General features: G+C 41.3%; 3 protein-coding genes across 3 annotated transcripts; 1 reads left to right on the forward strand and 2 right to left on the reverse strand.

The window, feature by feature from the left end:
• Positions 1–5,069: 5,069 nt before the first annotated feature.
• Positions 5,070–15,562, reverse strand: LOC309354953 (olfactory receptor 10G4-like). Its single transcript, XM_081885268.1, has 2 exons — positions 15,489–15,562; positions 5,070–6,075 (listed from the first exon to the last, which is right to left on the reverse strand). The coding sequence occupies exon 2, from the start codon at positions 6,033–6,035 to the stop codon at positions 5,109–5,111; it is 927 nt and encodes a 308-aa protein (XP_081741394.1). The 5' UTR covers positions 6,036–6,075; positions 15,489–15,562; the 3' UTR covers positions 5,070–5,108.
• LOC309354952 (olfactory receptor 10G7-like) lies at positions 8,768–9,697 on the reverse strand (the record flags this gene model as incomplete). The annotated part of the gene is made up of 1 exon (XM_081885267.1): positions 8,768–9,697. One exon carries the CDS (start codon positions 9,695–9,697, stop codon positions 8,768–8,770), a length of 930 nt encoding a protein of 309 aa, XP_081741393.1.
• On the forward strand, positions 14,376–18,257 carry LOC309356005 (vomeronasal type-2 receptor 26-like; the record flags this gene model as incomplete). Its single annotated transcript, XM_081887180.1, has 4 exons — positions 14,376–15,194; positions 16,088–16,315; positions 16,783–16,909; positions 17,356–18,257. 4 exons carry the CDS (start codon positions 14,376–14,378, stop codon positions 18,255–18,257), a joined length of 2,076 nt encoding a protein of 691 aa, XP_081743306.1.
• Between the last annotated feature and the right edge of the window lie 128 nt (positions 18,258–18,385).

Raw genomic sequence — 18,385 nt, forward strand, 5'->3', positions numbered from 1 at the left:
CCTCAGGATCACCCACAGCCAATTAGTGGGTGGGGATTTCATTTGTTTTCAAAATACAGTGGTACCTCTGGTTAAGAACTTAATTCATTCCGGAGGTCCGTTCTGAACCTGAAACTGTTCTTAACCTGAGGTACCACTTTAGCTAATGGGGCCTCCCGCTGCCGCCACCACGCAATTTCTGTTCTCATCCTGAAGCAAAGTTCTTAACCCAACATACGATTTCTGGGTTAGCGGAGTCTGTAACCCGAAGCGTCTGTAACCTGAAGCGTATGTAACCCGAGGTACCACTGTAAATCTATAATGATATCTCATGTTGGCAAACTATAATGAGAGGTATTGAAAAGGAGGAGGTGGTGGTATATTATTACTGTTACATTATATATTGCATTTATGAATCACCTTTTCTCCAACCGAATTCAGGGATTGCATTAATGGTTAAAGGAAATACAAAAAAATGAGGTTCATAAATAACATAAGACTCATTTACAACACACGGTCACTTACATCATTCAGTAGATGTCAGGGACTGGACTCAAGAGGACAAGATGGAGGAGGAATGTTGGAGATCACACACACACACACACACACACACACACACACACATTCTCCTGATGCTGCAGGAGAAGAGGAATGCAGTCTTGATTTACAGCAGGGGTTTAAGGAAGGTCACAGCTCAGAGATAGATGAACAGAAGAGGGGAGAGACTCCACCAGGCAAGGCCTTCTTTCACCTGCCTTGCCCCACCCTCCAGTCTCTGTTTCTCAATTTGTATTATTTTATGTACTGTGGCTTGCCGTTGTTTTATTGATTGAAGTTTTGAAATTGTTTATTGTAATTGTTAAGAGTGGGTTTCTGTTTAATTTTTATATGCTGATATTATACTATCCTAATTATTGTTGAATGTTACTTTATTTGATGTAGATTGCTAATTTTAAAGCTATGTTTTTATTATCACTTTTTGTATTGCATTAGATTGTTATAAGGTGTACATTCTTTGTTTCTTCAGCTTGTAAACAAATTAAAAGTGAGGATGAGGATGAGGATGAGGATGATCAGAATGATGACTTGGGAAGTGTTAGGATAGGCCACTGTAAAGGGAAATGCTGTTGCTAGGAAGGAGGGAGGAAGGGATGAGTTGGAGCAATGCCATTGTTAGGGTTTGCTGCACTCTTTTGTCTCTCGCTATTATGAATGTAATAATAATAATAATAATAATAATAATAATAATAATAATAATAATAATAATTTATTTGTACCCTACCCATCTGGCTGGGTTTCCCCAGCCACTCTGGGTGGCTTCCAACAAAGATAAAAATACATTAAAATACATTAAAAACGTCCCTAAACAGGGCTGCCTTCAGATGTCTTCTAAATGTCAGGTAGTTGTTTATCTCTTTGACATCTGATGGGAGGGCATTCTACAGGGCAGGTGGCACTACCAAGAAGGCCCTCTGCCTGGTTCCGTGTAGCTTTGCTTCTCACAGTGAGGGAACTGCCAAAAGGCCATCGGGGTTGGACCTCAGTGTCCGGGCAGAACAATGGGGGTGGAGACACTCCTTCAGGTATACTGGGCTAAGGCCGTTTAGGGCTTTAAAGGTCAACACCAACATATAACACCGGTCCTGAAAGACCTACATTGGCTCCCAGTACGTTTCTGACCACAATTCAATGTAGGTCTTTCAGGACCGGTGTTATATGGTCTCGGTGGCCGCTCCCAATCACCAGTCTAGCTGCCGCATTCTGGATTAGTGGACTCTACCTTGTTATCTCTACCTCTTGCTGTCACAAGGGGAGGAATAGACTTCCCAAGCCCTGACAGTAGAGAACTGGCAACATTCACTCCACAAACTAATGATGTAATGGATTTGAAGTAGGGAAATCCTCAAGTAGCTATCAGTTTTACATTCCCACCAGCATATGAGATGAAGTCCAATTCAACAGATTCCTCCTGCATTGGCGCAAGAGGCCTCCAGGGCAAAAAAGGTTCTCTCCATGACTAGACATGTCTCACCTACACAGATGGTTTTTCTCCCTCTGTCATAACACTAGAACTCATGGGCATCTAATGAAACTGAATGTTGGAAGATACAGGACAAAGAAAATGCAGCCATTGTTGAGACTTTGGTTTTCCAGCAGCTTTTGGAGTGAACAGTTAGTGGGTTGGCAACAGGCCAAGTTAAACGGAGTATGTGAGAAAGTCTGCTTGGAGATAAAGAAGCCTAGCAACAGGTGGTGATTGGCTAAGTTCTTCCTTATAAGGAGAATGACAAAGCAGTTTTCTTGTTGGAGTATTGGAGTGTTAAAGTTTGAAAAGAAGTTTGAATCTTCTGTGTATAGTCTGAATAGTTGAATAGTCTGTGTATATAGCAACTTGTACAAAGCTGTGCTTTACTCTGCTGTATATAATAAAACTAACTAAAAATCAAGTTACTAATCAAGCAAGTTCTGTTCCTGTTCGTCGTCCTGGAATTGTATGATTTGGCAGCTGGTAGCAAGAGTTTTGGTTGAGATCCATCAACCTTAGTACCTTAGTTCTCAAATGCCTTGGTACTCATACGTCTTGGCTTCTGAATGCCGCAAACCCAGAAGTAAGTGTTCCAGTTTGAGAATGTTTTTTGGAAGCTGAACATCTGACGCAGCTTCCTCAGCTTCCAATTGAGTGCAGGAAGCTGTGCCTTGGTTTTCATACATTTTCAGAAGTCGATCAAACTTCCGGAACAGATTATGTTTGAGAACCTAAGTACGACTGTAAAGTGATTCTTCACACACCATGCAATTAAAGTGCTGCCACGATCAGAACATGGGAAGTCACCCAATTTGTTTAATTTGGAATGTATAATTGGCTTTATAAATTGTATTATGATTTGGCATGATTTGATATTGTAATAATGTGGCCCAAATTGGTGTGTTATCAATGAAAAAATCATAAAAAATTATTTTTTAAAAAATAAAGTGCTGCCACCAGAGGCAGTGATGGCCAACAATTTGGAAGGCTTTGAGAGGATTAGACAAATTTACAGCATATAAGACTATCTATGATCTACTAGCCATCATAGCTATGCTCTTCTTCCATAGTCAGAGGCAGTCGTGCTTTTGAATACCAGTTGCCAGGCACTGCAGCAGGGGACAGAGTGCTTGGGTCCCATTTGCCGATTTCCTCTGAACTTCTAGTTAGTAGCAGCGAGAACAGGATGCTGGACTAGATGGGCCATGAACCTGATCCAGCAGACTTTTATGTTCTTACCCACCAAACTACATGTAGACCTACATGGAGAGTCAGTGTGGTGTAGTGGTTAAGAGCGGTAGACTCGTAATCTGAGGAACCAGGTTCGCGTCTCCGCTCGTCCACATGCAGCTGCTCGGTGACCTTGGGCCAGTCACACTTCTCTGAAATCTCTCAGCCTCACTCACCTCACAGAGTGTTTGTTGTGGGGGAGGAAGGGAAAGGAGAATGTTAGCCGCTTTGAGACTCGTTCGGGTAGTGATAAAGCGGGATATCAAATCCAAACTCCTCCTCTACCACCTACTGCACTTTTGCCCCTTTATTCAGTTGAAAAGGTCTAGTGGCTTACATAAAGTCAATAATAAACAATATAATTATGGCCCACAGGCTTACAATCCATAAACAGGGGTGAGCAGAAGGCAAAGGAAGATCTTCTGGTAGATTGGCAAGAGTTCCTGACTCCTAATAGTTTTCCCATAGCAACAACCACAAGGAGTTGTTGTTATCTATCTATCATCTGTCTATATCTATCTATCTATCTATCTATCTATCTATCTATCTATCTATCATCTATCTATCTATCATCTGTCTATCATCTACTGTATAAAAATATATATAACAGTGGCTTACAACATTACCATTGTTGTTATTATTTTAGTTTATTAGTTGCTACCCACATAAGGCAGCTCCAAGCAACTTGCAGAATTCGAGAGCATAAAGCATGACACAAAATAAAAAAGAATGGTACATTACAATAAAAGTCATACAATACAGTGGTACCTCAGGTTACATACGCTTCAGGTTACAGACTCCGCTAACCCAGAAATAGTACCTCGGGTTAAGAACTTTGCTTCGGGATGAGAACAGAAATCGTGCAGTGGTGGCACAGTGGCAGCAGGAGACCCCATTAGCTAAAGTGGTGCTTCAAGTTAAGAACAGTTTCAGGTTAAGAACAGACCTCCAGAATGAATTAAGTTCTCAACCCGAGGTACCACTGTAATCTATAAACAGACCCATAAACAGCAGCAAGATGATAGGTGGTGAGCAGAGCAGAGCAGGATTTTTAGCACATATGATACTGTGCCAGGGCCAGCCAAGATACAATTAGATGTCTTAATGCAGAATTGGATTAATCAGGTTATTTATTTATTATTTATACCACTTAACTGCAATTGTCTCTAAGCAGTGTACAATAAGCCGAACAAATACAATAGAGACAAACTCCGTTACAAGCCAGCTATAAAATCAGAAATGTCCTTAAATTCTTATTGAAATAAAAAGTTACCAACTAGTCTCCAGAAGTTCCATCAGGGAGTGGCCCTGTCTCATCTCAGTTCCACAAAATTGAACCCACCATATTGAATGCATGATGCTTCATGAATATGAGCTGTGCCGCCAAATTATGGGAGACAAATGACCGTAACTCCCCTGAAGACCTCAGTGTTCAAGCAGGGATGTGTAGAAAGAGGCAGGTGGAAGATTCAGTTTCAAAAAAACAAAAAACGGTGGATGGAGGGGATGAAACATCCCACCACCGTTATTCTCACAGCAACCCATGAAGTAGGTCAGGTCAAGAGATTATGACTGAACCAGACAGAAACAGTTTGCTCCCCCTTTCATAGTACTAGAACCAGGGCCATGGAACGAAGCTGAAAGCAAAGAGGTTCTAGATGGAAGAAGGGTATTCATCATCCCATACACTCCATTAGACTGCAAAAATTGCTACCACAGGACATGGTGGGAGCCACCAAGATGATTTTAGAATAGGATTGGAGAAGTTGGTGGAGGATATAGCAATTGGTGGCTACTGGTAATGAGGGCTGACCAGTTTACTTGAACTCACCACTTGTCCAGCTCTCTCTCTCCTTCATTCCTTCCCTTTCATTCAGGAAGATACCTTCCTAAATACAAGTTTCTTCATTGCCCTTTTGATTTCTTCACTTCTCAAGGAATAGATGATGGGGTTTAGTGCAGGGGTGATAGCTGTGTAGAAAATGGACATCACCTTCTGAACCGAGTTGGTTGTGGCTGGCTGCAAGTATATGAGGACACAAGGGACGTAGAGAGTCAAGACCACGATGAGGTGGGCTGTGCAGGTGGAGAAAGCTTTTCTCTTTCCTTCCTCCGAGCGCATCTTCAGTATGGTGGCAACAATATGTGCATAGGAGCCCGCGATCAAGATGAAGCAACAGAGGGCAACCACGCCAACATTGATCATGATGACAACTTTGTTTATCGATGTGTCAGCACAGGCCACTTTGAGCAAAGGTGGGACATCACAGAAGTAGTGCTCAAGCTCATAAGGGCCACAGTAAGGGAGACGGAAAGTGAGGACGGTCTGAATAGTGGAATGGATGGTTCCGACGAGGCACGTTCCAGCCATGAACTGGGCACAAACCATCTTGCTCATAATGGAAGAGTAGCGAAGGGGGTTGCATATGGCCACATAACGATCAAAGGCCATGACAGTGAGGAGAAAACCCTCTGTGCCCCCACAGAAGTGGAAGAAGTAAAGCTGAGCCACACAGCTCTGGTAAGAGATGCTTTGAGAGCCATTGATGAAGCCAGCCATCATCTTCGGAACGGTGGTAGTGGAGTAACACACATCTAGGAGGGACAGTTCAGACAGGAAGTAGTACATAGGGGAGTGGAGCTGAGGACTGAGGCGGATTGTGAAGAGTATGACGGCATTCCCGAGCAACGTCAAGAGGTAAATGGCAAGAAAGAGAGTGAAAAAGATCTGAAGACCCTGGACTTCAGAGAAACCCAGGAGAGTGAATTTAATCACAAGAGTGAAGTTGTCTTTCTCCATCTACCTTCAATTGATTGTTGTGGTTGTTAATGGCACACACCTGAATGTGGGAAGAAAATGAGAATTTTGAGGAGGGGGAGAGGAGGAGGAGGAGAAACTAATCAGTCCATTTTGATTTATCTCCATTTCGTTTTTTCCAATCAGTTTGCCACATTTCCACATCAATTTACATTTTTTTAAAAATCCTCATGGAAATTCACCAGCTCTTCTCCCAATATAATCAGAATTCTACATGCAATTTTGGCTAATAGACACATTTTGGCAAATAATTTTGCCCAACATAATGCATTCTGTATATTGATTTCACAAATACGTGCATTTCTATGCACTCTTCCCCCTAATATGTGCATTTTTGTACACAGCATTTAGTTAGAGAGCAGCATTGTGAAATACAGAGAATAGCAAATTTTGATGGGTAGCTGTGTTTTCCTTCACTTTTTATTTCAGGAAGTTGAAACTAGGCAGGTTTGCTTCTCTGTTCTTCCAACACCCACTTCCCACAGCCACTTCCCAGAGCATCGTCTCCCTAATCAAATTAGGAGCAATATGCAGATGAGGTGTGTTCTCACCCTGAAATATCTGGGTTAAGGAGATAGCCCTCTTGAAGTCATACTGAGCTATGAGAACATCGATTCTTAACTATGGACCTTTTCAATCGGCAGTATTTGAACTTACCTGAACCACAAATAAGCCAGCAAAAATCAGTTGCAGTGGCCTTCAAATGCCGAACATAGTTGTATCTCTCTAGCAGAAGATCTCCCTGTCTTTATAAGAGCTCTAGGATGTCTCCAGACAATGACTCTTGCATCAAAGTCAATATGTGATCTACAAGAACATGAGTCCCTCAACTATGGAAATTTCCAGTTGGAAGGATTTGAACTGTTGATAAAACTGAATGTCAGATTAGTTGTATTCAGGTGCGCGATATTCCTGCATCTTGCAAATACTCTGACAAATAGATCTCCCTGAATTTTTAGAGAGGGGTGATCCAAGTCAATGACTTCCTTAGCTGCCTTGAGAAGGGGCCAGTGTTTGCATCTTCTTCAGAAGTTGCAAGACGCTTGAACGAGAAGCTCTAGAGTGTACAAGGACAAAACAAATGTCTTCCTCAGCCACATTTCAAGGTCGGTTTGAGTACACCAGCTGGGAGAATTATGAACCCTCTTCTCACCATATCTCTGGTTCTTATTCATCATGGGAGACGAGAATTCTCCCCAAGCATATTTTGACATCAGTTGGGTGACTCCAAGGAAAAGTACCCTAAAGGATCTACACACCAAGTTTAATGAGCAATTACTGGTGTTTGCATCATTCGTGCAGAATAATAACTACTAGTGAGAAATGAGAGTTTTCAATGTAAGGAATGTTGTATTTGTTTCCATGCAGTATTTTATCTCTCCAAAGGACTTCTAATTTCATCAGACACCTGGTCTTACTACATTTGGCCATAAAATACAACAAATAACATTTTAGAATGAGAACAGGTTTAATAACAGAAAAATAAAGTGGTTGGGGGTTTTTGCATTTTCTATTTTTTGGATAATTTTATTGTTTGTTTAACATAATTGTTACAAAATATAAGCAAAATGTTACAAATGCATACATACATATTTCAAATAAGCACATATATATGAAAAAAGGAACAATAGAGAAGAAACGAATAAAAGAAAAAAGAAGAAAAAATAAAGGGGGGGAGAAGAAATGTTGGTTCCTGATGTTTGGGTTATTCCTTCAGAGAAGCTGAGTACGGCTGGCTTAAAATGGTTCTGTTATCTCTTTCTGTCAAGGTCATGCTGACTATAATAATAAGGCCAGAAGGAGCCTGGGTTTCACCTTTCTATCCCTCTTTCCTTCTGGTATGGTGTTCTGTATATAGTATGCTTAGTGTTAAGGTTTCAGTCTTATTATAAGTTACTGTAAGTTTAAGTTAAGTCTGCTGCAACTGGATTTCTTACAGACAGTGCCAATCCTGAATGTACAGTGGTACCTCGAGTTAAGAACTTAATTCGTTCTGGGGGTCTGTTCTTAACCTGAAACTGTTCTTAACCTGAAGTACCACTTTAGGTAGTGGGGTCTCCTGCTGCCGCTGCACCGCTGCTGCACAATTTCTGTTCTCATCCCGAAGCAAAGTTTTTAACCCAAGGTAATATTTCTGGGTGTAACCTGAAGCGTATGTAACCTGAAGCGTATGTAACCCGTATTACCAATGTATTGGATTTGTGACCATTATGCTCATTTGCCTTCAGTAGCCATAAAGCTCTGCTGAATGAAATATTAATTGCCTCTGGTCTATTTTTGGGAAATCCTGCAACTAAGGTTTTACTCTGCTAACTATACGTTGGAGTTCGGCTCTGGATCAATATGAGTAGAATTCATGGCACAACTATCCCCCACAAATAGACATAGGATTGTATCTAACAAAGTTACTCTCAGAATAGACCCATCAAAAATATTTGAGCAAATATAATCATGTCCATTAAGAACATAACATCAGAAGACCACTACTGGATCATGCCCAAGGCCCAGCTAGCCCAACATCCTGTTCTCACAATGGCAAACCAATAACCCACAGGAAGATCTGTGCTCAACAGCAACTCTCCCCACTTGTGATTCCCAGCAACTGGCATTGAGAGGTTCTACTCTGAGCAAGACTAGCAGTGGCTACAACTCATAGAGGTACAATTCATCCCAACTCATGGTGCTTCTATCTATAGAAGCTGCATTGCTGTCCTTCAAGAAAACACCTTCTTGAATGCCAGTTTCTTCACCATCTTCTTGATTTCTTCATTTCTCAAGGTGTAGATGATGGGGTTCAGTGCAGGTGTCACAGACGTGTAAAAGAGGGCCACAATGTTCAGGGCAGAGTGGTTGGTGGATGGCTGCATGTAAATGAATATGCAAGGGCCATAAAGGAGGAGGACTACAGTGAGGTGAGATGCACAGGTGGAGAAGGCCTTCCTCTTCCCTTCCTTGGAGCGCATCTTGAGAATTGTGGTGGCAATGCGGATATAAGAACCAAGGATCAAAGCAAAGCTGCTCAGTGCCACAACACCAATGTTCACTGTGACCACGGTCTCATTCAGAGAGGTTTCTGCACAGGCTACCTTCAGTAAGGGTGGGACATCACAGAAATAGTGGTCAAGTTTGTAAGGCCCACAGTAAGGGAGGCGAAACGTGAGCACAGTCTGAAGAGTCGAATGAAGTGCCCCCACCAGGCAGGTTGCAATCACCAGTCTGATGCAAGACACGTTGCTCATGATCCCAGAGTAGCGGAGAGGGTCACAGATGGCCACATAGCGGTCATATGCCATGACAGTGAGCAGGAAACACTCGGTGCCTCCAAAGAAGTGGAAGGCATAGAGCTGAGCCACACAGCCCTCAAAGGAAATGGCTTGGGAACCAGCCAGGAAGCTGGTCAGCATCTTGGGCACGGTGGTGCTGGAATAAAGCACATCCAGGATGGAAAGCTCGCCAAGAAAATAGTACATGGGGGAATGGAGCACAGGGCTGAACCAGATGGTGAGGAATATGAGGATGTTTCCGAGAAGAGTCAACATGTAGATGAAAAGGAAGAGCAGGAAAAAGAGGAGCTGGAGCTCCAGTACATCAGAAAACCCAGAGAGAGTGAACTGAATCCCCACAGTCAGGTTGGGTTTCTTCATCTAATCGTGGTTGTGTTCCAGATCATGGGAGCCTAAGTAAGAAGGTATAGCACCTAAGCAAGAAGATCAAACAAAAGCAGAAATTCTTCTCTCCCCCCACAGCTGCTATTAGAAAGAAACGGAGAAAGAAATGTTAAATACACATCACTATGTCATCCCCTTACTGAGCACTGGACAGAACACAATGAACAGGATTTAATAAGCAGAAATATTGGATGGATGAGATGGGGTGGAGGCAAGCATGAGGATGGAAGTGGATTGGGTGATCGGTGGTAGTAGAGGTGCTGGCAAATTGAGCACAGGCTACTTCTAGGAATGGAGGAGAAATTTGGTTCAGTTCACATCTGAAGGCAAACCTACCTAATTTACATTTCCCAGCGCAACTCACAAAGCAAAATGCAGCCATTCATTCAAAACTCTCACTTCTCTGAATTTTGCAATGTAGTTAGATTCGCCATACATCAGAAAAATTCCTGACATGTCCTAGTTTTTGTGTGTAAAAATGGTGTCAGGGGGGATTTTTGCAGAATTGGGAAAATGTCTGGGAAAGCATGATGGAAAAAGCAGCGGAAACAGCTCCAACAGCTAAAAATCACTAGGGGGGGTTCCCCAGCAATTTGGGTTTGTTCCCCAAAAAAACTCAACTCAGGAAGTTTACTTTTTTGAAATATGGCAACCCTAAATACTGCCATGTAATGTGTACAGCAATGCACATGCTAGGTTAACATGTGCATTAAAATATATATATATATTAGTGAAAATAACCTACAAAAATGCTTTATATTACGGGAAATGGCTTGCAGATATGTTTATACTGAGGGAAACTGCTACGGGTTTTTGCTAAAGGTGCTGAGAGTTGTTAGGAGACCTTGTTCCCCTCACAGAGCTACAATTCCCAAAGTTCCCTGGTATTGAGTGTTAAACCCCTCTGTGCAGATGGGGCCTCAGAGTAGATGATTCTGGGCTAGATGGATCAATGTGCTTCTGACTCAGTAGAAGGCAGCATCATGTGTTCACATGAGTCCAAGCTATTTTTTTGCAAGTAATTCCAGATTTGAGTGAAGGCTCCGGCAATAGAATTCCCCAGCATTGTCACAGAAGCAATAGGTGCATAGGTACTGCTCCAGTGGGAAGGTAAACGGCGTTTCCATGCACTGCTCTGGTTCGCCAGAAGCGGCTTAGTCATGCTGGCCACATGACCCAGAAGCTGTACACCAACTCCCTCGGCCAATAAAATGAGATGAGCGCCGCAACCCCAGAGTCGGCCACGACTGGACCTAATGGTCAGGGGTCCCTTTACCTTTACCTTATGCTTAAAACCCCTTTCAAACTATCTCTGAACCGCACTTGATGAACAAACATTAGTTTTGCACCCCTATGTTAACACAAAAACAACCTTGAATCTGATTTACAATACTCAGTTTGTCAGAGTAAAGCAAAACAAAGCAAAACAAATATGTTGAAGCTACCTTTCCTCCAAAGGGCAACAGAAATTCAACCATGGATACATCTGATATCCAGGCCTTTGAAAGTTCCTTCTACGTTTTAATCCATTGCAGCTTATTGCTTTATCGCCATGAAGGAATTTATGGAGACTCTCCTGTTGTGCATCTTGAACATGGGCAGGATGGAAAGAGAAAACATTTTATAAACATCCTGTAACCCCAGGGAGACAACCAAATAATCCCCCTAAGAGTGAAGGTGCTGAGACACAGGCAAACATGTGTTCATAAAATATATTGATTTATTCCCCTTGCTATTTCCTAAGCAAGGGACAGGATTAATGTTGCAATAAGTGGGGGTTCATAGGGAGTGGACTGTAGGTTCATTCCTTATCTAAGATTCTATAGTGCGACAAATATTATTACATTGGCAGTTCCCCTTCTGCCAGTGCTTTTCTTCTAGAAAAACAGTGCCAGCACTCATCATGAAGTTGTTACACTAAGTGCCACATTTTTAACCAGTGCTTTTCACCCGGGAAAACAGGTGCTGGTACTACATAACCTTGAGTACCATCAGAAAAGGGAGGAAAAAAACAACCACTACCTACTGCTTATACATCATAGACTCCAAAAGCACTGCACAATTGATATCCTCCCCTGTAATTATTAAAATTACAATAATCAATTCACCTGGCCAAGGCTCCAGAAGTCAGAGTGGAAAAAGGATCAACAGGCAAGTCTGAAATGATTATAAGCTCCCCAGTGCTTCATAGGCAGCTATGGTAAGGGAGGAGAGAGAGGCTGGGCTTTGTTACCCATCAGTTATGAGTTCCCTCCTTTCATATCAAATCACTGTATCTTGTTTGGCTTCCGAGGATTTCTGTTGTGACAGTCTTTAAGTTGACAATAAGGTGAATACGTGCCCCTTACAGTGCCAAATTGACAGAGTCAGCTGCCACCCAATTTGTCTTGTTCAGATCAGGTGGAGGAGAGGAATAATACTGTCGGGAGAAGCAGGGGAGTCCATGCACACAAGGGTATTTGCCATCAGGATGTTGCTCCTTCTGCTTCTCCTGCTCCCCAATATGGTGTCCCAAGTACAAAGTGCTCAATGCGCAACAAACCATCCTGTTCATGTTCCACACGAGTGGCATGAGCCAGGTGACCTGGTCATTGGTGCAATGGCATCTCATATCTGTTATATAGTCCCCAATTTATCCTTCGATATACACCCTTCCCAAGCCTTCATTTATAAGCCAATGTAAGTAACCAGTATTTTTTTGTATTTTCTTTTATTCCTTAAATGTTGTATCTGACTTAAAATAACTTAGATTGATTTGGAATGAAAGCTTTAGAACTTTGTTTTTTAGAAATCTCCAGGCACACATGCACTTTAGTATATTCTTCTGACACAGCTGTATAATACTACAGTGGTACCTCTGGTTGCGAACGGGATCTGTTCTGGAGGCCCGTTTGCAACATGAAAAGCCTGCAACCTGAAGCGCCGCATCTGCGCAGGTGCATGGCGCAATTTGGCACTTGTGTGCATGTGCGAGTGGTGAAACCCGGAAGTAACCCTTTCCGGTATACTTCCAGGTTGCCACAACCTGAAAAAACACATCATGAAGCAAACGTAACATGAGGTATGACTGTATTGTCTAAAAAAGGTATAAACATTTCTGATTGTGTCCTCTCTTTACAGAAAGGCAAGTAGATAATCTCGTATCTAGATTACACTCTGTAATTTTCCCACTAAACAGTAACTCAATTCATTTGCAGAGTGATGACAAAGTTTTACCAGCACATCCTTGCTTTGGTGTTTGCTGTTGATGAGATCAACGAGAATCCCAGGATGTTGCCCAATGTCTCACTGGGATTCCACATCTATGACATCTATTATGATTCAAAGATGACCTACCGAACTACCCTGGACCTGCTCTTTAAATCACGTCACTTTATTCCCAACTACAGGTGTGGCATCCAGAAAAATGTCATAGGAGTCATTGGGGGACTCAGCTCTGATACCTCCTGGTGCATGGCAAACGTCTTAGGTCTTTTCAAGATGCCACAGGTAGAATATGGGTTTTGAACAGAAAAGAAAAAAAAAACTATTCATGCCATAGTCACTGAAATAAAAACCCCACGCATACACCAAGTAAAAGAACATAAGGTTGACCACCCCACACCCTCTCTCCTCTCCCCGCCTATTTTCTTCCCAGTCCTATACTGGATTTAACACCAATGTCTCACAACAAATGTAACTGATCTATAGAAAACACAACATGAAGAAAGAGACAATGCATGTGCTTTTGTAAATGAGGAAAATCTTTAATAAAAAATATTTTTAAAAAGACAAATGCATAAATAATTCACAAGACGTTAACTAATAAAGTTCCTCCCATTAAAAATCAAGATGTTCCATTCCTAGGGAACTAGGATGTTATTCAGCATTATTAATTTTCAGAAGCTAATTGAAAACACTGTTTATTGTTATTGTTCCAGCATTTGGCCTTATGCAGAGTTATATAGTGGTGTCAGTTTTTGGGCTGTTCTCCTGCATTGTTGGATTTCATTCTTTGTTGTTTTAATCTTGGCTGAAATTGTTTGGTATGGTATTTCTGTATTTTACTGATATTTTATATGATGTGGTTGTTTGTGCTCAGAGAAGAATAACATATACAATCAAATGGAGATCTTCAGGATTCCCCAAGATATCTTCCCAAGAGAGTTATAAGTAGATAGAGAATCAACCTCTCTCTACAGTCGCTATAAAGGTTAGAGAGCAAAAAAGCATGATCAACAATTTTTATTGCTCCACCTCCACCTTGCAGTTTTGTTGAGTCATCCACCTAGCAGTATATTAACATGAGCCATGATAAATGCTCCCCTGTTCTTGGAGACTATCAATGTGTACAAGTATGTAGATCTGACAATGCCATAATAATAATAATAATAATAATAATAATAATAATAATAATAATAATAATAAATAATAATAATATATGCAGAAAACATTGAGCAAGATTGTCCTTGTTATCTATGCAAATTGAGGTTGGTGCTGTCCCCAAACTTTGTACAGTAGGGATTCAGAGGTTTTCTATTGATATTCAAAGAAATTTGATTAACATTAGTATTTTTTTCACTTGGGTATGGTTGCCTTTTCCCTTCTCTAGATTTCATATGGTTCATTTGAACAAGGCATAAATGATCAAACCAAGATCCCTTCTTTCTACCGCATGGTCCCCAATGAAGACCTTCAGTATCAGGGAATAATCCGGTTACTTCTGCATTTTGGATGGAAATGGGTTGGGCTCATGACTACAGCTGATGAAGCTGGCGAACATTTCTTACAGACAATTGAACCCATGTTTTTCAAGAATGGAATCTGTTCAGCATTCACAGAAAGAGTTGAACTCAATCTGCATTATAATGGTAACTTACTAAAAATGCTGTATGACTCAAGGATTTTGTTACCAACTTTCAAAACCAGCAAAGCCAGTGCAGTTCTTGTATATGGAGAAAGTAGATTTAATATATGGTTGTCAAGTGCTTTAAACATAATGGAGTTCACTCAACTATTTCCTCAAAAGAAGTCACGTGAAGGAAAAGTATGGATTACAACAGCCCAACTTGATTTCATATTATATAGCCTTCAAAAAAAATTAAATGTTAATATACAAGTGCTCCATGGTGCTATATCCTTTGCAATTCACTCCAAGGAAATTCACAACTTTAAAGACTTTCTTCGGAGTATACGTCCTCATTGGACAAACACAGATGGTTTTATCCAAGATTTCTGGGAAGATGCATTCAGTTGTTCACTTCCAAATTCCACTCTCTCAATATTCAACGATCACATGTGTACTGGAGAAGAAATGCTGGAGAGCCTCCCTGCACCATTTTTTGAAATGAGCATGACCGGGCAAAGCTACAGTATCTATAACGCTGTCTATGCTTTGGCACATGCCTTAAATAGCAAGCAATTGGCTGGAGCGATCCACAAGAGTAGAGATGCTAAGGGGAAACTCTCTCCTCAATATGTAGAACCTTGGCAGGTAACATTCTCTCTTACAAAGCATTCACTTCATTGATCCATTATGTGAGTAAGCATTTAATTATCAGTAAAGAAATAACAGAAAAGTACTTGAGAAATTAGAAAGAGAATTAGAATATTTCCTATAATGACAGTAAACAGAGTTTAGATGGCACAGACTTTCATAAGCAACAAACTTACAGACAACTCACATTTTACAGGGGGCAGTTGGACATACAAGCAAAATCATTTAAAGTCAGAATAACCTCTAGAAAACCATTTTTAAAAAAAACATCTTAATAATTGCTGTACTTACTGGCAAGGGACAAATGTGGCTCTTCATCTTCCTTCTCCCCCTCCTATCTCTCACTGAATGATGCTTCAGATGCTACCAGGACCAAAGAGTTTGAGAGATAGCCAGAAGAATGCTTTGCCTGTTACACAGGGCACAATTGTGGAGCTTTGCATTCAGTGAGGCCACAGTCACACACTTCTTATCATACATCTTGACAGCAGAAACTAATGAAAGGTCCAGTCAGATGTTCTCATGTTCCATTCCTATGCTCAGGGAACATGATGTTTGAGAGCATGAACATGAGAGCATGAGCTCTTACTTGACTTCTCAAATTCCTTCCCTTTCTTGGATCTTGACAATGGCAGGTCCCAAGCAAGCAGGTCTATATACTTAACTCTTTCACATTTATTTATGGAATTCTGTCAACTGTTGAATTTACACTGATTCATGTTTTCCTAGTCTTCCCGTATGGGGAATTGAAAAAAGGGTGCTCTCCATTGTAAACTGAAGTGTTTTACTCTTAGAGGAAAGGGATTTAATACCATCTAGGGAAGCTCTTCAACAATCATAATCAGACTATCAGAATGCTGTATTGACCTTTCGTTTCTCTTTCCACCTAGCTACACTCATTCTTGCAGAGAATCTCGTTCAACAACAGTGCTGGAGATGAAATTAAATTCAATGAATATGGAGAGTTGGCAGCTGGCTTGGATATTACAAACTTAGTCACATTCCCAAATAGATCGTACATCAAAGTCAAAGTGGGAAGGTGGGACCCTCAGGCCCCTCCCGGCAAAGAGTTCGCCATTAATGAGGACAGAATCAAATGGCACAGAGACTTCACTGAGGTACAGAAATGACTGCACAGGCCATGAAATTCCATAATTAAGACTCCAGTGATGAGATAGAATCAAGGAGTATCCCAGACTTAAGAAGCTCTTGCTGCAGAGGTCAGATGTAGGAACCACCCATCGAAAGCATTTCTCTGCAAAAAGGATTTGGCCCCCATCCCATCCATCACTGTCTTCAGACACCTGTCCAGCACCTTCACCACCTCCTCTCGTTCCAATGGAATGGAAAGGTAGAACTTCACATCATCAGCATCCAGATGATACCATGAGCCAGATTCTAGGATATTATTCCTAACAGTTTCATTGAGATAATAAATAGCACAGGAAACAGAATGGACCATATTGGGACACTACAACCCCAAAGCCGTGGGGTGGTTTCCTAGTACTAGTTTCTCAAATGACCGTACAAGAAGTAACAGAAATAATTCACCCAAACCTTGTTTCATATTACATTCTTCCTATAGGTGCCACCTCTTTCTATATGTAATGACAACTGCCATCCTGGATACGGGAAGAAAAAGAAGGAAGGAAGGAAGTTTTGCTGTTATGATTGTGATCCATGTCCAGAAGGAATGATCTCAAATGAGAAAGGTGGGAGATGTCATTTTAGGATATACCAATTTATTTTAATAAGCTCTGAACTCTTTGGCAACCTTGTTGTCATTAAACTGATGGAGGAGGGAAGGCTTAACTTAAATAGATGTGTTGTTCTCATTGTTTATAGTTAGTATCAATTTTCTCCTGTTAGACTTAGGTTGTTTGACAAAAGGTTGAAAGTCGCATTAATCTTGCCTTTCTGGGCTCCAAAGATTTCTGCAGTAATGTATTTTTCATTTTGCTACGCACTACAAGTCGTTACAACAACAAAGGAAGGGGACTAGTAAAAAAGAAGTCACCCATGTAGAAAATTCCAGATTTCATACAGAAGTTCTTAAACATTTTGAGATAGAAAGCACTGTCTTAAAATTTCAATGAGGAAATCCTTAAGAATAGTATTGGATGCTTGAAATTGTTATGCATTCTTTGTTTGTTTTCAGACATGGAAACATGTGTCAGTTGCCCAGCAGATCAATTTCCAAAGAGCAGCCAGGATCTATGCATTCCTAAGATTCCAAACTTCCTAGCCTTTGATGAAACCTTGGCCATTGTTTCAACATCCTCTGCACTTTTATTCTCTCTGATCACAATTCTGGTGCTTGGCATCTTCATTAAGCATCGCAATACAGCCATAGTCAAAGCCAATAACAGAAGCCTCACCTATGGTCTCCTTATCTCCCTCCTCTTGTGTTTCGTCTCTTCTTTGTTGTTTATTGGAAAACCTAATATGCTGACTTGCCTTCTCCGACAAACTGCTTTTGGCATTGTCTTCTCTGTGGCCCTCTCCAGCATCTTAGCCAAAACCATATTGGTGGTTTTGGCATTCATGGCTACTAAACCAGGATCCAATATGAGGAAATGGGTAGGCAAAGAACTGGCTTATTCCATTGTCTTTTCCTGCTCCATTGTTCAAGTAGGAATCTGTGCCCTCTGGCTGGCAACCTCTCCCCCATTCCCAGATGTGGACATGCACTCAATGCCTGAAGAAATCATATTTCTTTGTAATGAAGGGTCAGTCTCCATGTTCTATTGTGTTTTGGGCTACATGGGCTTCCTGGCCACTATAAGCTTCACGGTGGCCTTCCTAGCCAGGAAGTTGCCTGACACTTTCAACGAAGCCAAGTTCATCACCTTCAGCATGCTGGTCTTCTGCAGTGTTTGGCTCTCCTTCATTCCAACTTACCTGAGCACCAGAGGAAAATACATGGTGGCTGTGGAGATCTTCTCCATCTTTGCTTCTGGTGCTGGGTTACTGGTTTGCATTTTTTCCCCTAAATGTTACATAATTGTGGTGAGGCCTGACCTGAACAACAGAGAGCAGCTAACACCAAGAAAGGTTTAAATGTCAGATGAATTTGTGGCTCTGTTGGTTCTTAGGCTAAATGGACTTTCTGGAAGGCATCACTTTCCCCACCAAGACTTTACCAGAAAATTTACTTTGCCTTTCTACTCTTTTCCTTCATCCCCATG

The sequence above is a fragment of the Podarcis melisellensis genome (assembly GCF_964234715.1).
Source record: "Podarcis melisellensis genome assembly, chromosome: 13".
Classification (NCBI taxonomy): Eukaryota; Metazoa; Chordata; class Lepidosauria; order Squamata; family Lacertidae; genus Podarcis; species Podarcis melisellensis.

Coding starts and splice junctions, on each gene's coding strand:
- LOC309354953 (XM_081885268.1), bottom strand. CDS start 6,035: ATGGAGAAAGACAACTTCACTCTTGTGATTAAATTCACTCTCCTGGGT.